We start from the raw sequence: 22172 nt of genomic DNA on the forward strand, positions 1-22172 counted from the left end.
CTTTGTCTCACTTGATGACATTTAAGACTAGACATTCTGAAAGTCAGGAGAGAACATCAGAGATCTTCTCTCCATGCGGCATGAAGTGAAGACACCAGCGACTAGATAATCTCTTTTGAAGAAAGTCTTCCACACGGTGCGGCATAATCATCGCAGAAGAAAAATGTGTTTTTTGCTTTTCCTTTCCAACATGGCTGCCAGTTAATTAGTCCTCTCTTTGTTTTTGGTCCGTCTGGGTCATTGTGGAGCAGGTCTAATTGTCCTCTGGTCTATTTCAGTCCAGGTCTGACTGTTCCTGGGTCACTTTCGGAGCATCTCTATTGTTTTTTTTTATTTCATTCATTTCTGCACATTGGTTTCGGGTAGGTTTTTTCATGGCTCTGTTTCGTCAGACATCTTGGACCCGAGAAGAACTCTACAGTAGTTTGCCTACAGGGCGTGTATGGAACTTTATTTTGGTCACAAATCTAATAACATTAACATGCAATATATAATGTTGGAATAAAATGTTATTTTGAAGTCAGCATTCAATGATTAAGAAAGTACTTGAAGACCATCTTAACAATTTAGTGGCACGTTACCAGTGTTTCATTCCATCTGTGACTCCAAAATATGAACCCTTTTTTTTTTTTATCAAGGTCTCAATTTAGATACATTTCACGGTGATGACAATTTATTCATGCATTCATAATTGTTTTTGGCCTAATTCCAGCATCTGGTAAGACAAAAATGAACACAGTGCCACAGAATTAACCCATACAATGTCAGAAAGGATTATTATTGTACAAAGCTACTAAACAAAAGACAGATTAGCAAACAGTAGCCAAAGACTCAGCTATCTCATTTCACAGTTTGCTGACTAGATTTATGCTGCCAGGCAGGAATGATCTACAAACCTATTTTGTTTTGATTTACCTTTCTCCGTCAGCCTCAGGAGCACTCTGGGTATCAACTCGTTCTCTCAGATCACTCCCAAGAGCACGTGGATCAATTGGAGTCCGCCAAACCCATGTTAGCAACTCCAGTCAACACAATAATGAACCTCTGGGGAGTGAAAGAGCTGTTGATGAGGGCAGACAGATTAGAAAATGGAGAAAAAGCAAAGGAAAGGTAAAAGCCAAAGTGGGAGAAAAAAAGGAATGGAGCACCTCTGAAGGCAAGGCAGTAGCCATTCCCTGCTGAAGAAAGTCACAAATTGATTGTTCTAATAGGCAGCACAGACTGAATTGCCAGTATGGTTCCACTTTATTAGTATTTATTGCTAAGACAGTAGGTCTAGCAAAAACTAGAAGGGCAGCCAGAGAGCGCAGACCTCGGCCAAGGCCAAATGCCCTATCTCGCATTGTTAACCAATGTGAATTGATTGGAAAGTGATCTGGTTCCGCTCCAACATTGAATGGGTTCTATCTCGATCCATGATACTCCTTTCCACCAAGTTTCATAAAACTCAGGCCAGTGGTTTTTCCAGTATCCTGCTAACAGACAAGGCAGCATAAGGAAACACTATATCTGATAGTTTCTAATACTTTTATAACACTGATAAAATGTCATTCAGTCATCAGTTATTGCTAGAAATGTAGTCAGTATAATTAGGTTTGCTGGCAGATGCAGGGATTATTGCTTATCTTATTATTTAGTGAATTGATTGATTATGTGGAGCTGGTGAAAGCAACGGATAATTCATAACAAAAAAAAGAGCTGAGAAGAATACAATGATGTGGATGGGAACTGAAGTGGTCTTGTAAGCCTCTTTGTCCCGTACTAAGTCACCCAAACTGACAAATATCTACCAGTGTCAGGGCCTACTAGGGCTTTTGGTAAAGGGGAAGAAGAGTGGGTGGATGCTTTTTCAGGCTTTACCTCAAGGAATACGCCCAAGGAATTACTGTTTCTTATGTCATATCATTGGATTGCTACTTCTCTGTTATCCCTCGTGCTTGTGTGCTTTATCTATTCTGCCTATTCTTCCTCTCTCTTTCATCTCCTCCAACCTTCATCCATCTCTGGTTAGTGATTGGAAGAGGCCTTTGGCATGACACATCCTTGCTCTTTGAAATGTTCCGGTGTCTGAACACATCTCTGGGCAGGAGGAAAGTCAGAGCTGTAAAATGATGATTCTGTTTTAGTGCCTCAATATCACCGCATTTTTCCTATGATAAGGCAGGGAAAACACTTTCTTAAAGGTCCCATATTGTAAAAAATGTCCATGTCTGTTTTTATTGTAAAGCAGGTCGAGGTGCTATATAAATTCTGTGAAAGTATCAAAATGCTCAATCCACAGAGAAATGCACACAGCCCGTATTCAGAAACTATGGCTTTAAACGAGCTGCCAGGACTTCTGGGCAGTTGTGATGTCACAACTATACTATATGTAGGTAGAAAGAGCCGCTATGGTGCTGTTAGTCATTCCCCGGCTGCAATAGCGGTGCAGGGACACTGAGCGCAGATGCGGGAGACCCAGAAAAGCAGACTGCAGTTTTTCTGTAGGGAGGCTTAAAGAGACAGGCGCTAAAACGGAGCGTTTCAGACAGAGGGAGAATACAGGTATATTCAGACAGACAGTATGGGAAAACTAATGTTTTTCAAACATTAAAGCATGTAAATGTGTTCTAGTAGAAAACCAAAAAAACAATTATTAACCTGAAAATGAGCAGCAAAATATGGAACCTTTAAAGCAGTTCACTGTTTTCATATCAACAATGGATCTAATGACTATTTGTAATGTGAAAGATGTTGCTCATACTGATGAACCCACGTGAAAATATTTACCTAACTCTTCAGTTAAGTTCTATGGAGCCTTTTAGCATCTTTTAGCTCATTGTTTTGGCAGGCAGTTCTGATAAACAACTTGTATACTACCTGGCCACCTCCAAACAGCTGATAGACAAAGTTCACTAGCTAGTGAAGCATTTAGCAGCCATAAAACAGAAATTTCCCTCAGGAATCGGTGGGAACCAAAAGCAAAAACGAGGCTGACTATTGGAATAAAGTTGTCAGGTGACCAATAACACAATCCTTGTCTGCTGGATGTGCAAATAGGCAGCTGTTTCCTAACATGTAGGCGTTATCAACCTCAGATGGTAATACGTTATGTAAATGTTGTGTTGACAGCGTCCTGCACCCAAGTGGCCAAACACGCAATTAATGTAGGTTTAAGCAAAATTTCGGACTGAAATCAACACAGACTGTGACACAACACGGACAACACGGACTGTGTGTGTGTGTGTTTAAGTGTATGTATGTATCCAACAGCTCTCTGCAGCTTTGTAAACAAGGCCGTGGCCGCTCAGCATAACCTCATTCGAGGACACTTTCGTGTGTGTGTGTGTCAGGCGGGATTCAAACTTACAGGTCTAATGGTCATTGTGCTGAAGGACTCCATCCATCAGCAGTCTCAGTGGTGCAGATCATAATGGAATCAGGCCCGTATGTATGGATGTGTATATTTGTGTTTATGTCCTGAGATTGGACGCTGACGTTGAGTAAATGAGAAGTTTTGGTGCTAGGTGACAACATAATCAGGATTATAGAGGATGATGTTTTGGCTGATATATATTTCCCCTGCTCTCTGTCTTTAGCTGCTTCCCTCTGCAGTATTTTGGCTCGCTGCCAAGTGTGTACTCCGGGACAAATGGGCGAGCCCAGTGTGAGTCATGCTCACATGGGAGATTCAGACGCACACACACACACACACACACACACACACACACCACGACATTTGTGTAACCCATCAATTTTTCAGCGAGATTCGATTCTACGTCAGAGCAGCCGTTCAACGTTTTCAGAGCAGGAAAGAAGCACTGTGACTACTGTCGCAAAGAAAGGAAAGAGTTGATGGGAAGGAAAGGGAGATAAAGTGCCATAGAGATGAGAAGATGGTGGGGGGGGGGTAACTTTCTCAAGGTGAATGCTAAAGATCGTGGCAAACACATACGAATGAGTTGGCTGAGCAGAAACTGAGAGAAGGTGTGGGAAATGAAGCCAAGTGTATTCTCTCTGCACACTGTTGTGTCGCCGCCTTCCTCTTTTTCTCCCTCTCACCCAAATCGAAACAACACACATGCAGTATGTATGAGCCCTGTGTCATTTGAGGTGAATGTTGAGAGAGGAAGGCATGAAATCTGAGCACCAGACAACAGTATTCCTGATCCAAAATGACTTCTGGCCATTAGTTTTTTTCTCCTCTTTCTGTCTCACACACTCTGAAGACGTGAGGTGAACGGACAGTGGGTAATTTAGCCAGTGAGGAGTCTGTGCATTACGCAACAGCCTATTTCTCCTTACATAACGCTGCAGTTTCAGAGTGGAAGATTAGCCCCGCTATACTGTTCCCCTTGTAGCAGATGCCACAGCCAATCTCTCCTCGCAGGCATTATAAATTTATGTCGACAAGCTGATTAGCCGTATAGAGCCGGAATTATCCTCCGAACGGCGATGCAGAGATACCATATGATGGTATATCGGGCTCAGTTGCAGAAGCCTGTGGGGTAGAAACATTTTCACCAATATTAATCTGCAAATCGCACATAAAGAGTAGCATTAGAGCAGCCATATAAAATGCGTGCTGTAACACTATGAAATATTTAGCCGGCTTATACCACGTGGAAGTGTCAGATGTGTGTGTGTGTGTGTGTTGGGGGGGGGATTGATTGCTTTTCGTTGGGCATCCAGTAAAATTCTATTTATCAGTCATTTCTCTGTCCATGCCGCTCCACTGGCTGATTCATAAGCTAATAAATACTGCAGCTGGGCATTCTTACACTAGTATGTCAAGTTAGGCTCAAGCAGATACAGGCTGTGATAGATCATTATTGGGGAAATGAGAAGGAGGCTGATGAATAGTTTGCATTTCCACCACCCACGGGGCTATTAATTCGAAATCTGTCAAACCGAATCATAGGCGTCAGCAAATTCCCGAACTGGTCAACCACGTTTCTGGGCCGCTTGTTGATGTGCGTCGATGCAGCGAAAATGCAAAGTACCTTGCCTGATTTATACAACCGCTGGATTGACTGGAAGGGGATACAGCTGTATCTCTGACAGATACAGCTGTATCCCCTTCCAGTCAATCCAGCGGTTGCTTCTTTGTTGTTCCTCTGTTGTTTTCTCTTTCTGTTGTCTTCTTCTTCTCTTGTTTGGCGCTCGTGTATCAGATCTGAGAGGGAAATACAGACAGACATTGAGGAAATGCAAATAGATCAAGAAGAAGCTGTAGGGGTGCTGGAGAAGAATCACTATTGAGCTGTCTGTGAAGAAATGAAACCGTTAAAATCCTTCAAAAAAATGCATTTCCCCGGGTTGACTATTTCCCCCCCTCTTAATTGACTAGCAGTGCGCACAGCGAAGAGAGAGCGAGATCTTGACATCTTCAAAAGGAGCTTTGATCTCAAAGCACCGTGAGGCCCCGGAGGATCATCAAGGTTTCCCTCGGTCCTTTTATCACATAGTGTTTCTCTCGGCCCCTTTGCTTCTCCTCCTCCTCCTGCGCTCCCTCTTCCTCTCCTGCTCGGTGTGATCGGCGAGAGCTTTCTGAGACTGCCTGATAATAGCGATACAGACAACTGCAGCCTCGTTTTTGGCGGCGCCTCATTCCCATTCGGCTCTCGCCAACGGCGCTTACCTCGACGCGCTCTTGCACGCTGCAAGGTCATGTTGAAATCTTTTCTGAACGCTTTACAGATTATCGGCGCTGCTCCTTCTTGTCCGCCGCCCGCTGCACAGAATTCCAAAGCCAAATATTTCTCTGTCTTTGAGAAACAGAAAAGGAGAGACTAATGAGAGGATTACACAAACTTATTTTTCCCGGCACAAAGGTTTTAAACTTGCTGTTAGCCTCTTAACATGTTTGAGATGTCATTGCAAGCGCCTACCCATGTGAAGTGATTCCTTCCGAGTGAACACAGTGAATCTGACTGCAGTTGATGTGAAAGAAATGCATAAAAGTTGTGCTAATTCAGCCCTCTTTACTTCCGGTGTTGAAACGGAAAGACGAGTGCTTAGGGACCGTCTACAAACTACAATACCGAAAAGAGATGCAACAAAAATATGTAGGCTATTAATTTAATGACTAAATAAGGTAGTGTCTCCAAACGTACCTCAATTATAACTATTGTGTCCTGCTAGTTGTACTATAGCACTTTAAAAAATAAACATATGCCTATTTTTGCCTATAAAATATATTTGTATCTCTTTTCGGTGTTGTAGTTTGTAGACGGTCCCGAAGCACTTGTCTTACCGTCTCAACACCGGAACTAAACAGGGCTGAATTAGCACAACTTTTATGCATTTCTTTCACATCTACTGCAGCCAGATTCACTGTGTTCACTCGGAAGGAATCAGTTCACATGGGTAGGCACTTGTAATGACATCTCGAACATGTTAAGAGGCTAAAAGCACGTTTAAAACCTGCCCCGTTTCAGCCGCCTGGGTGCGAAAGCTAGCAGTAGCATAACTCGGTGTAGGCAACACTGATTATTTTCGTTTTTCTCGGAATTCTTGTTCTTCTTCTTCTAGCTTGTTAACGTGACCAGTTAGCTAATGTTAGCCTGTTCAGTGTTAACGGTAACGTTACAGTTAACAGCTAACGTTAACAAGTCAGAAGCCGACGTTTGCATTTAGCTACAGTGAGCGAGCTGACATGTCACTGACGACCACTTAACGTTACTCCTCTTCATCCCCTGGGGAACATAAGGCTGCAAAGAGCTCTCTCCATTGCATTTATTCCTTGGCAACATGCTGCACATCTCCCTGTGACGGGTGCATCTGATTCTTGTCTAGCAGCTCCTCCAACCTTTAGAAACACCAGCTAGCAAGACCCAAAAAGGACCAACATCTTCTTAAGGACAGCACTGTTGTTGCCAACTTGGCCTTTGTTTGTGGTGTAGCTGATTCACCTCTAGTCTCTTATCTTTTCAGATGAATTTAAATACAAAGGTTCATGATTGATCATGTAATCATTTTCAAAACATTTAAAACTGTTACTGTGTTATTTCCGTTTCAAAAGGCTGCAATAAATAACACATTAAAATCTACAGTGTTCATGTAATTTCATACATCAGCAGTGAAATTAATGAATGCCTAATAATCGTGATAATCGTGAAACCATGATTATTTTTCACACTATAATCGTATCAATAACATCTATAATCGTTGCATCCCTACCCCCCGACATGAAGGATCTTTGATTGTTTAATTGACCTCAGGAACTAAACGAGACGCTGTCTCACACTTGAGGTGTAATCGTCTTTAATAGAAATGTTTCATACCACGTATCATAAGGCAGAGCTCGTTCCCTCCAGCCCACAGTGGACCCCCTACCTACGCCACTGATTGACCCACAGAAAGAAAAGTAAGATGAGCTAACCTCGGGATAAAAGAGCAAAATGTAACATTATTTCTCCTGACATTAGCCGACAGCTGAAGCAGATTAAGGGCTGCTAAGCAGTAGCTTAGGAGCTGTGGTGTTTAAAGAGCAGCCAAAGCTTATTGTGAGTTACCTACCAGTCCCTTAATTTCAATGTTGCAAGCTTGACTGCTCCTAGTCATTCAAAGAGTTTTTTTTTTGTTCCTTCTGTTTCCAGAGATATGCTCGCTTAAGGGAAATGGCCATTAAAATGTCATTACCGCTACACTAAAATAATTTTTTTGAAAAGCACTGGTTCCCAGCGGCTTCCCGCCGTAATGGGCTCAATACATTCCCTCAGCACGGGGAAGAACCCTAATGTTGCGGAACACAAATGCTAATCTCTCTGTAAATATCACTCAAATTCACTCCTCCCTCCCTCTCTCCCCCCCCTGCTTTGCCCTGGCAAATTGAATTAATTCTCTAAGCAAAGGTGTTATGATTATTCTAAGCATCCTAGTGCGTGGGCCGTAATGGAGATGATCCTGGCATTTTTCTTCCTTCTCCACTCTTTCTTCTTTGCTGCAGTATCTCAAAGGTATCAATGGTTCAATTTTCATTCACGTACGCCTCACTAATAACTCTCTGGCAGTATTCATGCTCATGTCTTAGAATCAATATTGGATTTGGGCATGCATGGGAAGAAAGGGCCAAAAGACTGCAAGGGTCAGTCCCTAACATGAATGAATTGATTAAGTGCCCAAGAAGCTGGAAGCACTTTGTCATTTGAGACGTTCTTGGCGAAATGAGATCGTCTGCAGAGCAGTCCATCAAGCTCCACTCGGAGCAACTCATCCTGGTCTAACTTAGTTCACGTAGGACAGTCCGTTTCCTGCTTCCGCATTGATTATTCTCGTTTATTCTGACTGTTCAACTGTGTTTTATATTCAGCTGATCTCTCTACGCCATTAATCATGGCCACTAGCACTTCCACTCGCGCCGCCATTTGAGCATGCTCAATTAATACCCTAATGGAGGTTGTCATCAGTGCATGGCCACACTGTACTGTGGCCTTGCCTGCATACTGTAACCACTTTACACGGCACACCAAAGAGTGGTTAGGATGCTCATAAATTTGGCTGCGATTATACCGCTCATTAACTTACTGTACAACCTCTGCACTTATTTACTCAATTAACTTGCCATTTTTCAGTTCTGTTAACATCGGGATGTTTTATTTTCCTTTTTTAAATACTTAATCAGCCATGAATAATGGAGAACCGCTGGGGGCCAAAGCCGCACGTTCACCTCTGAATATCTCGGGCATATGGAAGGTGGTGAAATAAATGCACATAGCTAATGAGATAATGGAATCAATGAAGGTGTTGCTGCGGTTGGCCGATAGGATAGCAGTGTGCAAATGTGACACCCCCCCCCAAGTCACTGCTCTGGATCGTGGCAGTGCAGAACAAAACTGCGACAGCAGATTTCCTGCCAGACAGAGAAATAGTCTGTAATGGTTGCTGTCTGCTATGTACTCTGTCTGTTTCTCTCTCTCTCTCTCTCTCTCTCTCTCTCTCTCTCTCTCTCTCTCTCTCTCTGCGTTGTTCTGTGCCTCTCTGGCAGACTGTAACTCTGTAAAAGACTTTGACCTTTCCTGGGACCGAGGACAGGAACCACAGAGAGGAGAGAGATGGCAGGAGATGAGAGTAGAGTAGGCGGTTGACTGTAATAAACTCGAAGCAGTGGGCGGCTGTCAACACTAATAGATGGGAGAGGGGAGGGGGGGGGGTCACCAGGTTGATGAATACTAAAGGTGCCTGAGTCCTCAACAAGTACTCTGGGTTATTTTTAATTTTTTTTACCAGGCTGGTGCGTGTGAGATCTCATGCTCACAGACATCATCACACCACAGGAAGTGAGGGTCTTTTTGGTGACTCGAGGAAAATATATATTTAGATTTCGGCGACAGGACAGCAAAGGAGTAACCTTATCATGTGTATTAGCACGGCTTGATGACTGCAGTGTAATTGCATCGCAGTTTAGTACTAGTTTACAATGTGATTGCTTCTGTGTAATACATTCACGGACATAATGAGTTGCTTTATTTATTTTTTTAGTAGGATCCCCTTTATGGGATGCCATCTGGAACCTGGCTACTCTAAACGGGGTATCTTGATGGTTTAAGATATAAAATAGAACATCAGCAACAAAAAGTGTTCCATATACCTCGCAAATCTCTGGTTTTTGGTTTGTGTCAAATGTTTTTGCTGTAGTACAGTCCTTCCAGAAAAAGAGTTTTTTTGTGATTGTTGCGGGCAAAACTCCTTGATTATGTGGCACGTTTTCTTAAAAAATGCGATGGAATATGCGGGATATTTATGCGATGAAATTGCGGGAACTTTATAAACCTGCGGTTCCATCGTGGCTTCATCGCGGGGTTTGCAGCTTTTCGATGACGTTCACGTCGCGTAATTACGTCACTTCATAACGTTCCCATGGCAACAGGGGGAAATGGCTGCTCTTGTGTGAAGTAAACACAACATTTTTCAACTTTCTGCTACGGAAATGCCCCACATATTTTGCACGGAAATCGTCAATTTATGCGGCGAAAGTGTGGCGTATTTGCACAAAAATGCGACTTTGGCTGATGATGCATTGAATTATGCGATCGCATAATCACGTTTTTCTGGAGGGACTGGTAGTGGAGCGGAACACCTTTCTACAACACCTAAAAGGTTCAACTTTTCAGTTCCACCCACATGCACAGTGTGTCTTAGTAAATTCAAGTGTTAAAAGGACATCAAATGTCCACAGTGCACGTGTGAAGTTTTTCTTTATTTCCTGTATGTTGGTGCCTACTTCTCATAACGTTCTCTGTCGTCCTCTGCCTATAGGAGCGGGGAAAGATCGGCGTGATCTTCAACGTGGGAACGGACGACATAATCATCGAGGAGAGCGCAGTGATGGTGAGCGACGGCAAGTACCACGTGGTGCGATTCACACGGAGCGGCGGCAACGCCACGCTACAGGTGGACAACCAGCCGGTCATCGAACGTTTCCCCTCAGGTAGGAACAGGGGTGATCTGGGGACCGAGGGAGATATCAGTGTCTGAACCTTTGCAGTATTGAATTCTTAGGAAAAAAAAACAACTGGGCAACACATTGGAGAGAGAAAGAAGGGGCTTCAGAAAACAAATTCTTATTTTCAATTAATTCTGACTCCCATGTGCCACTACAAGTGATTTTAGAGCATTCTGTGAGGGCTCTGGTTTATATATCACGACATTCATATTTAGAGCATTCCTGCATTATTTGGGTATTGAAGATCTCCCATCGAAGAGCATCTAGCTCTCCGCAGTTAGTCTACCGTTGTAGCTCCTGGGCCACATTTTAGAGGTACCACATAAAGTATATTAAGCACAAGTGTTACATGCCACCAACCCTCCATAGGTTTGATTCTACAAAAGACATATAACAGTAAACACAAGAATGCTCATTCAGGGATTTATTTCATAAGCATCACTGCACATGAATAATATCCCCCTCTTTTGGGATAAAGGTGGGGTTAAAAAAGTATAACAAATATTTGCCACAGTTAGGGGGGCCAGAGGGGGGTCGAGGCTTGATATTATGGGGGGCACTTGCCATCCTTGCCCCCCCTCCCCTAGAACCGCCATTGCAGTCAGGCATGGTCGGTAAAAGCATGGTTTTTGGGGCTGGATACAGAAAAAAAAAAGAGACTCGACGTTGGGAAAGTGTAAGGAGGTGTTTATAAGTCATGCCTCGGCTCCAGATGCACCACCATTTACACATACAGACTTAAAACGACTGCAAACACCCGATGAGTCACTGCTGGGAGTTTATTTATTCCCTCACTTGTTGTTTAACTGTATTCATAGTATTCTATCATGGCCTGAATTATGAGGCTATTTTTGGTTGCGCAGAAGCTCTCAGTCAGTGCCTCTCTCCATTGTGTTTCCCCTTTTGTTCATGGTTGTTCAAAGGAAGACATTTTGTGTTCCCGTCCTGAGTTCGCATTTGGTAAACACCAGGCTAAGCTGGGCTCTGCTGCCTGCCAGTGTTGGCTGTTAATGATCACATGTCCAAAGAAAAGAAGCTCTGGTACATTCACAGATTTTTGCCCACCAGTGTTTGTTTTTTTATTCCACTTTGATGCTGTCCGACTTGTAATCTCCATCCACGCTGAAGTCAGTCGTCATTGTTTCAAACAGCAGGAAGAGGGCTGCTAATGTGGCCATGATATTTACTCCAGTTGACATATACAGCAATGGGACTGTGACATTTTCTGTCACAGCGGTGATCCCATATTGCGAGGCTTTGTTTTGGCATTGAGAGAAGTGTATTCTCTTGTTCATCCGTCAGCAAAGTGAGGCCAGGCCGAGGGGCATGCATCACAGTCAGAAGAGGAAGCGCCCTGTGACAGTTCACTCTCTCCACTTGGTATTATGATGGAAATGCAGCCCTTTTCGCAACGGCACACGCTCCAAAGAGGAGCCTTCTTCCACTAACAATAGCCCCAACCGCTCGGAAAATAAGCAGCCTGTTAACACCGGCAAGTAGGCCTGTAACAATTATTACATAACGGTCTAATCGCAGTTTCTTTTTAAGCGTAATCGCCATTACTTCGTTTAACCGCAATTAATTGCTAACATTAACTAAGGTGATTGTCGATTTGATGTTCATTTAAGACAAAAAAATTAAATTTTTATGAAAACAAAGATGCGTGGTTTACTTTATAGGCTGTGAAAATTAAAAATACTCAATTAAAAGTACCTTTGCTGGATTGTTTCTCTGTGAATTTGTAAAAAAAAAAACACCACTAAATGTTGGGTTAAAATGTGTTGTAAGTCGCATTACTGAGATTGTCTCGGGTATATCATTACCAAAATGTTATTAGTAATGCGTTACATTATTGCGTTACAGCAAAAAGGAATACATTACTGTACTGACACATTACTCCCAACACTGGTCATTACATTATCTGGGTCACATAACAGTGATCTAACCACCTATCCCTGGATTCATTTAAAGCTTTATTAAAGACTTTGTTTGAAAAAATAATACATAAATGGGTAACACTTTACTTGAAGGTATCTACATAAGAGTGACATGACACTGTCATGAACAGATGACACTGTCATGACACATGAACTCTAACCCTAACTCTAACCCTAACTCTAACCCTAACTTGTCGTGACAAAAACCGACAGAAGCGGTATGTCATAAACGTTCATGACTTGTTTAAAATGTTTGACACGTTCATGACAGTGTCATGTCACTCTTATGCTGATACCTTCAAGTAAAGTGTAACCCATAAATGAATATTGTTTTTTAAATTTGACCGAAAGAAAGAAAGTCTATTGTTAATCGCCGTTATTTCTACGACAATTAATTGCACAGCCAGATTTAGAATTGTTACAGCTCTACCGGCAAGTGGATGTCATCCTCCACATCTATGTTGTGTTTCATTAGGAAATATATGCATAATGTAATGCACAGCCCCATATTGTATTCCTTTTATCCCTTCCCTTCCGCCGTCCTTTGCCGCGCTTGTTGTCTCTGTCAAACATTTCTTTCCTTTTCCTCTTTGCTAGATCAAGAATTGAAGGCTGTTATTTTGTTGTCGTTTGTTGAGTTTCATGTTTGTCTGCCGGGAGCCCGTCTGAAGTTTTGTACGAGGTTATGGGGGCCGTGGAAAGGAAATGGATGAAGGGGGGGGGGGAAATAAGCTAGCTTTGATTCATTTATGTGCGCTACATGCCCGCTTTGAAGGCTCCGGCGCACGCTTTGAAGGTTCCAGTCGTCACAGTCTGGTGGGGGCGGTGTCTCGGGGAAACATAGATGTCACACATTAGGAAAGCAAAGCCTTGGATGGAGGCTGTGGCACAAAAGGGCGGAGGAATACGTAGGGGAAAGAGTGATTGGGGGGGGGGGGCAACTTCCTAACTTAGACAGGAGGTGAGTAAAGAGAGAGAGTAAGGTGATATTTTGTAGAGAGGAGAAAGGGGGGAGCTCCCTTGTTGAATTAAGTTCCTGTGACCCAGATTGGAGATTTAAACGTCTTCTAAATCTCTAAACAGGACAAAATACTCTATACTCACGACACATTCAGACCTACTCCAATTTCTTGATGCTTATATTATGCAACATCATCGCGATGCGGTCCCGGTGGAGCGCTGAATCTTAAAATGTCGCTGTAGCCAGATTTAGAATAAAATAGAACAAGTTGTTAGAAAGATACCTCCAACGGGGCATTCTGTGAAGTGTTACAGGTACCAAATTTGTCTAGTTCCTGGAACAGAACAAGGAAGTGCAGTTCCCTGTGAAATCTCCCTCCCCAAAGGGACTGATGTGACCCACATCAGGCAGTCTCCTAGGGATGCCAATGCAGTTTTGAGCCCTGTCTGATGCCGCGAGCATAGAGAGTCTATAGTCTATATCCCCGATGTTCCACTTCCGGTATTGCTCCGTTGCGGACGGAAATTCCATGGCTCCGTCCGACGCTTAGCACCGGCCAAGACGATTGTGATTGGTTTAAAGAAATACCAATAAACCAGAGCACGTTTTTCTCCCATCCCGGAATGCTGTGTGGACTAGCCAGACCTTCCTCCGCAGCGCTGTGAAGGAAGGTCTGGCAATGCAAGACTACATGCAGGATTTCTTCTCACGTAGACCATGGCCTAAGAACTGTTAAAGTCTCCAGAAGGATACAAGAGCGAATGTAAATCTGTCACCTCGCACAAAAAAAAGTCATGTCATGTTATCAACAGGTTGTCTTTTTTTTTTTTTTTTTTTGGGCACACAGATATGTGTAAACAATATAATTAGGGCTTAGATTAGGAAGGGCTTGAGGTCTGGGCCTTCCAGTAGCGGGTTTATAAACAGGAAGTCATTGTAAGGTGATGATTCAGAGAGACAGGATGTTGACAGCAAACGTGGTTGCCACGGGTCACATTCAGCGGAAAAGCAACACGTCTCCTGATGTCCCACAAAGTGATGTTTGTAGTCCTCAGGGTGTGTGTGTGTGTGTGTGTGTGTGTGTGTGCGTGCGTGTGCGTGTTGTGTGTGTGTGTGTGCGTGTGTGTTTGATGGATAGAGAGCAGACAAAAAGTGTCAGAGGAGCGGCCAGCCAGCTAATCCAGTGTGTCAGGTGTCCCCGGTGGGTCCCGCAGCAACAGTTATTGGCCCAGCCCACCTCCCACATTCCCAAAATGGCACACCGGCCCAATAAAAACATCCCTGTGTCCCGCCGAGCACCTCAACCTGGCCACAAATAAAATGGCAGATGTTAGCAGCAGCGCCATACGGACTATAATTGTTTCCCATCCGGTTGCCTTTATTTACTGGTTATCTGCTGTGAGGAAGCTAGCCCATATGATGCGACTAATTGTTCAGTCTGCAATGGTTTATTTGCAATTTTATACCATGCCCTGAAGAATTTCTGATCAACAGAATGTTCATACTTAAAGAATATGGCAAGTGACTACTCCAGTTATCATAACTTAACCCTTAACCCAGAAGAAATCACCCTCGTCTTTGCGTCAGGGTAGCTTCTACATACATTATTTCTCAGTAACCTCACGGACATTATTTAAAGCAACAACTAAAAAACAGCGGTCACATGTGATATAATCTCTAGAAAAATATCTGCATATGGATGCAGAATTTGTAGGCAACGGGACAAGAGTTTATCCTAGGCGTTCTGGTTTTCCGTTTGGAGTCCCAGTAGTATTGACCAATGGCGTTTGAGCGGGCTTTGGTTGCATGCAGGTAAACAGTCCATGTGGACAGAAAAAAGAGGCGAAACACATTGGCCAAAAATGCAATCTCTGAACCCATCAGCTATCGTCTGACGGTGATTTAGCTTTTATTAGCTTATCTTTTAAATGTATCGGCAGATATCTGTTCATAGAGAATAGCCGAAATGTTGTCTGGACCTGGTTGCTAATCGTACTGTAAACAATGACCGGCGCACGGAGGAGGAAGGATTAGCCCGGATATCTGCAGGCTACACCGGAACACCCGGAATATTGGCCGTTTCAAGATTGCAAGTGCACAAGTAGATAAAGTTAGTGAGCTGACTGAGTAATGTCCGGTATACAGAAGACTGTACCTGAAGTTTGCCAGCATTAGCTACTGGTCATCCTAGACCAAGTGAGATTGTAGTGATACGGATATGGAATGGAATAATGGTGCGTTTTGTTGCTAATGAATTCAACTATCTATGTGTAAGTGGAAGTATGTCTAATTGCCTTTTTTTCAAAAGTTGCATAGCCTCTCTTTAATGATTTGTTTGAAGTCTCTGTAACATTGGTCTCGCTTTGCCAGACCCTCCAAAGCGCGCTGAAGGAGAGTCTGGCTACTCCACATGGCATTCTGGGAATGGGAGGAAAACGTGCTCTGGCATTTCTTTAAACCTATCAGAATCGTTATGGGCGGTGCTAAACTCCGCACAGAGCCGCTGCAAAATAGACATGCGAGAGAAAACTCAGATTGGACAGATAGTCTAGCTAGCTGTCTGGATTTACCCTGCAGAGATCTGAGGAGCAGTTAACCATAGTCCTCAGAAATCCACCGAACTTAAAATTCCAACTCCATGAGGGCCCTGGGTATTCCCATTTCCACCCCCAATCCGACACCCCTGGTCCGACTTGGCCATTCATCTCGTCAAATATTCTAGCTGGTCTCAACCAAGTCCAGCAATATATGCTTTTTTACCAAAGCAGCTTCCTCCTTCCTGGGGTATTGGTTTGATACAATTCTTTTGTTTCTCATTTGGACGCGTTCTTGGCCAGTGGTGGAATGTAACTAAGTACATTTACTCAAGCACTGTACTTAAGTACAAATTTGAGGTACTTGTACTTTATAAATAATTGTTTTGGATGTTCTGCATTGAAAATATTACTTAAGTAGAAAAAGCCTCACATTTTAGAAACTGGAAACGATCCAAACAGTTCTGTCAATCAAGTTAAGTGTTTAGTAGAGCTAGAAAATGGCATGAAAAGAAAAGACTCAAGTAAACTTCAATATCCAATGGAAAATAATCTGAGAATGAAATGGCACAACGTGGTGTCAACATAAAACGCTCGGGAGTGTTTACTTAGTTTGAAATATTTCTATTTTAGGTATATAATATATGGTCTATTGGTGAAGTAGCATTGATCAAGTTGAGCGGGGGGGGGTACATTTTGTCCCCGCTGGGGATACAAATAATTCAACAGAGGCAGGGATATGTAGACCAGAAAGGGGGAAATCATCCTGCATACATATACATATACAGGCCCTTTATGGGCTTACATAGTGAACATGTACCTTTGTTTGAAAGAAGATGTGCACCTGTGATTGTACATGAGGTTTGATTTATCAATACCTATCTTTGTCTCCCACTCCCCTCCCTCCATCTCATCATTATATTCTCTCTTCGCAAATCGCCTCCCATCAACTCTTTTTTGTGATCATAGTCATTCGCAGCCGATTATGACATATTGTGGTAAGAAAGGAGCTCCTGGAAATAATCCATCTATTTCCTGTGGGTTTATGCCACACTTGACATTTGGACGTCGTTGCGGTGCCCCCTGCGCTTTAGATAATCATTATGCATTTTATAACCACAGTTATATTGTCAGCGGCGCAGCGTATTGGCTGGGATTACCATATATTTGCCGCCTTATAACTGTGTCATTATGGCCGAATGAGGGCGCGCCGTCTTTCTGCACACACTCGGTGGCTTTTTCTCAGTTGGCAGTATTTACAGGCAGTAGATCGAGCATGAAGCTGTCACTTTGCTGTCGTTTCTGACCGGGCTGCAGTGAATTAGAAGGGGGGGGTGCATGGATGGAGGGGTCGACGGCAGGGGAGATAGAGGAGAGGAAAAGCAATAGTACTCTACAGCAAAGTGCTTGGGATGCCATTGCTGAAAAGATGATGGACTGAGGGAGAAGATGGATAAAGAGAGGGAAAGATAGAGAAGGAGAGAGAAGAAGAGGCTGAGTAAAAGTTAAAACAAAAAAAAAAGAGCAGGGCGTGCTGGAAGCTAGCTGCTGTCACTGCTGTGATGGATGAGGCTTTACATGTTACTGAACAAAAAGCACTTCACAAATTGGATGGCATCACAGCAAGGAAGATTATATTTAGCCAGTACAGTATGGTATGGTACAGACTGTAGCATTGCACAGTAATCATTGCATAACTACTGTACCACTACAGCTAGCAAAATGACTTGCTTCTGAAATGCTATTTTATCTAAACGCTATTCATTCTGAGTGGATCGGAAATACTGCTCATAGATCAAGGGCGGCAAAAGAAAGAGGGGAAGATCCACAAAGTAGAGACGGCTATTGTCATTCCCTGTTTTCATTCTGTAAGACATTTAGGGGATCTGTTCAGCGTGTAGGCTGACCATTAGAGAGAGAGAGAGGGAGAAAAGGGGGAAGAAGAGAATATTCACAGAGGAGGAGAGACAATTTGTGCAAGCGAGGTCAGCTGCGGATCCTCCGACCGAGCTGTTAATGTTCTTACGCTTCGAATAAATGGTGTAAGAAAAGCGGGTCGGTCAAGCTCTCGGCTGCACTCTTTCATTCCTCCTCCTTTTTTTATCACCGTTTGTAGATATCCGTCTTTGTTTTTGCGACTTCCACACTCCCAGAAAATAGGAAAACCAATTGTGAATACGCAAGGAAGATGGAGAAACAAAGTGAGGCGGTGGGGGGGAGGTTGAGGCAGTCCAGAATGGCTTCCTTCTTCCCTTTTGGCAAAAGCAATATGAGAGCACTCAGCGGTGCCGGTTAGAGTACTAAAAAGTAAGGGGAGAGCACCGGGATTGGGACAGCAGAGGGGTGCACTCTACACAAGACAACACAGTGAGACAAATGGCTGGAGGCATATGGACTTTAGCTGAGCATGGACTAGATTTCACTTCACTAGCTCGGGCCTCTGAGCAAGCAGTATGGAGCTGGCTCTGTGTGGCTGTGATGGTCCACCGAGCAGAAGATGGCAGATGAGTGTGCCTGGAGGTGCACAGAGCACAGTGTGGCCCCGCAAACCAACTGGACTGGCTTATTGTTTAGGAGGAGCACCACAATATACTGTCAGCAAGGCTCAGATATATGATAGCTTCATTGTTGTCATTAATGGTGCTTAGGCTAATTACATTATGCCAGTGGTGGAAGAAGTATTCAGATCGTTTACTTAAGTAAAAGTACTAATGCCACACTGTAAAAATACTCCGTTTCAAGCAAAAGTCCGGCATTGAAAATGTTACTTAAGTAAAAGTATGTAAGTACCATCAGGAAAATGAACTAATGCAGAAAAATCCTCACCATTTTATGATCCAAACAGTTGGTTGTCAATCAACCAAGTGTTTAATGGGCTAATCAATCTAGCTCTACTCCTAGGCCGTTATATTGTTGGGTAGTTTAATTTATAATAACATATCGTATTTTATAAACTACATGTTTTGTGTGCAAAAAATCTTAATGTGTAAAGTAACTAAAGCTGTCAGATGAATGTAGTGGAATAAAAAGTACAATATTTCTCTCTGAAATGTAGTGGAGTAGAAGGAGAAAGTAGCATGAAAAGAAAAGACTCAAGTAAAGTACACGTATGTCAAATGTGTATTTGTACTTAGTTACATTCCACCACTGCATTATGCAGTGTTGCAGCAGGACCGGGCCGTACGGTCTTAAGTACAGATCAGCTATACCCACTTCTCATTACAGCCTGTAATTACGCCCAACCTTGAGCTACTTGTACTTGATTTGACTATTTCCATTTCAGGAGCCACTCCACTACATTTCAGGTAGAAATTAGGGGTTCAACTAATGATCTGTCGATTATATTCTCTATTAGTTGTTTGGTCTATAAAATGTCAGAAAAATGTGGATCAGTGTTTCCCAAAAGCCCAAGATGACGTCCTCAAATGTCTTGTTTTGTCCACAACTCAAAGATATTCAGTTCACTGTCACAGAGGAGAGAAGAAACTACAACATAGTCACATTTAAGAAGTTGGAATCAGAGAATTTTTATTTTTTGAAATAACTCACACCGATAAATGGGTTATCAAAATAGTTGGTGATTATTTTAATAGTTGCAGCTTAGTAGAAATATTTCACTTTTTACTCGGCTACATTTGTTTGACAGCTACTGTACACATATGAGTTACTTTGCAGGTCAAGATTCTACATAAAAACAAACATTTAATAATAAGTAAGATGCATCATTGCTTAAACTAGCATCAGTATACAAAGTTGTTAAAAAATGAGCTCCACTTCAACCAGCTACCACATATTACCTACAATAATAATCCAATCATACTCAGTTGCCAGTATATTAGGTACACCTACTGCGTGATATAAGAAACGCCTCTCAACAAGCTGCAGCCGAGCTGATTATTTTCATTGTCGATAAATCTGCCAATTTTGTTCTCCATTAATCAATTGATCATGTTTGCGCTAAAATGAAAATAGTGAAATATGTCCAAATAAAGTTTCTCAGGGCCAAAGATATCCAGTTAACCCTACTAGGTTGATGCTGTCGTATATGACAGGAGAAACACATACTTTATAAGTCTTATTTAATATCTCCAGATCAATACAGTGTAGAGACTTTTCTTTTTGTTTAGAAGCAGAGAAATTTTCCGTTTCAACCAGGTCCTCTTGACAGTTGTAGGCCATCCAGGAGCTTTTTTAATCCATCATGGAATTAAAGTGTCTCTGTAACATAAATACATAATTACGAATCCAAAAATCAACTTGCGTATGTTCCCTTTGCTTCACGACCTTTGGACCTATGGATTATTCTTCTGCAGATGAACTAACTGGTGAAGGTTATTTATGCTATTTATGCTTATTTCAGTGCTAAGAGGAAACATTTTATTTTGATTCAGTGGTGATTGACAGTTTTAATGTGCTTTTTCCAACGTAAAATAAAGCCACAAGTTAGAGTGCCGCTTACAGTGCTCCATGGCTGGAACGCAACAAGCACCCGGAATTACGGCAGCCGCCAAGGAAACCCAAACTTGCCCGTGTTAAATTTGGAACCTATCATCAGATTCTAACCGATTCCAAACGACTCCAATAAAGAAACGATTCCATTGGAATTGTAACTTTTGAAATGATCCCAAGATGGAACTGGTTCTCGATGCCCAATCCTACTTATTTTCATACTTCTGTGTTTTACTTAAGTACATTTTTGAATGTGGTTACTTTTAATTAAGAGAGGGATTTGAATACTTCGTTCCTTGCGAGGATTGAGTTACTGTTCAGCTCAGTGATTCTTTTTTCTTAATCTGTTACCGTCGGCTAAATTGACACATAAATTAAACGTTCATGAGTTATTGATGGAGTTTTTAAAGTCACATTGCAGTCTAATATGGCCCCAAGGGGAAAATAAACTGCTAGTCCTTAGGCCATTGATGTGATACAATGCATAACTGACATTTGTCATAGTTTTGTATTTTACTCATCGTTATATTCAGGAAAGTACAGGGGGAAAAAAGTCTGCCGAGAGTTAATTGAGGTCGGCCAGCTGAGTCACTTGTCACCGACGACAGTTCCCCCTCTTTCTGCAGGCTCCTTATTGGGCCTCTGGTGCTCCGCGGCTCCTTCTGATTGGATCTCGCACAGTTGGAAGGTATCTCCAATTATTGGCCTGTGGCTATGGGATGATGGAGAGGGAGCGAGAACAGAGAACTAGTGAAGGAAGTAATGATGAGGAGAGAGAGCGAGAGAGAAGGAGACACAGCTAAGTAGTGCAGAGCAGGAGAGGGAAAAGATTGCTTTAGGTAATTAAAGAAGTGACAACTTTGATTTCCACATGAGTGTGTATGTGTGTGGGGGGGGGGGGTTCCTGTCGAAAAAGCGAGAAGCGAGGAAAGGAATAAAAACGAGCGCGATGGATTGATACCTGCTGTGCAGACGAAAGATGAGCGAGCAGTTAAAACAGCGAAATGTCATTTGTTTCAAAAGCATGCCGACACAATTGGCGGGTGATGTATTTACGCTGAACAAAAGGCGCGGGGTGGGTAGGTAGATTGCTTTCTTTCCCCGTGCGTCTCACATGAAGAAAACTTGACTGCGATCTTTAGCTCAAAAGAAAAAGATGCACTGCGAAAAATGTCCTTTTTTCATGTCACTGTTATCAAATTTTGAACCCTTAAAGTCTTTTAAAACAGATCTGGCTGTGCACCAATATTCTAAAACGTATTATTTTGCTTGATTTTTGTCGCAGCAATCTTTCTTATTCTGGCACCTAACTGACTAAGCCTTTATTGTCTCTATGTTACAATGAATACAAGAAAATTGCAAATGCCCCTCCCAGTGGTGCTTAAAAAAAACTGACGTGATAAATGATAATAAATATATTGCACAGATCAGTATAATAATTGTACGAACAATGAAAGAAGAAAGAAAGAAAGAAAATGACTGAAATAGGTTGAAATATCCATCCATCCATCCATCCGATTTCTTCACTTGTTTTAAGAAAATAAGATTTTTAGAAGACATAAATTGGTTGATGAGATGGATATTTCTGCAGGTAATGCATTTCGTAGCACAGGATTACAGTGCATAGGGCAGTGGCTTTATCTCCCCATTTGCTCCAAAACGTCCAGTGTATATGAGAGCAATCCATCTAAAGTTACCAAATGAAAAACAGAATGAGGCGAGAGAGAGATCTGTTACTGTGAGAGGGAAGGAGAGCTGGATGGCCGGTGGCCAATCGTCTCCAATGTAATCTCCATTCTTGTGGATGGATTTTCGATGTGGGTGTCCTGTACAAGGGCATCTGGCTGCCTGCAGAGCTACACGAT

The 22172-nt window shown here is 42.6% G+C and overlaps 1 protein-coding gene across 3 annotated transcripts in view; it reads left to right on the forward strand.

Moving 5' to 3' along the window:
• The window catches only part of nrxn2b (neurexin 2b), a 652809-nt gene that overhangs the window by 591017 nt on the left and 39620 nt on the right, over positions 1-22172 (forward strand). For all 3 annotated transcript variants that reach the window (XM_078276170.1, XM_078276169.1, XM_078276171.1), the window contains one exon: positions 10240-10411. In XM_078276170.1, coding sequence (XP_078132296.1) covers positions 10240-10411 — 172 coding nt within the window. The remainder of the gene's footprint in view (positions 1-10239; positions 10412-22172) is intronic.

Source organism: Sander vitreus, chromosome 19, assembly GCF_031162955.1.
Source record: "Sander vitreus isolate 19-12246 chromosome 19, sanVit1, whole genome shotgun sequence".
Taxonomy (NCBI): domain Eukaryota; kingdom Metazoa; phylum Chordata; class Actinopteri; order Perciformes; family Percidae; genus Sander; species Sander vitreus.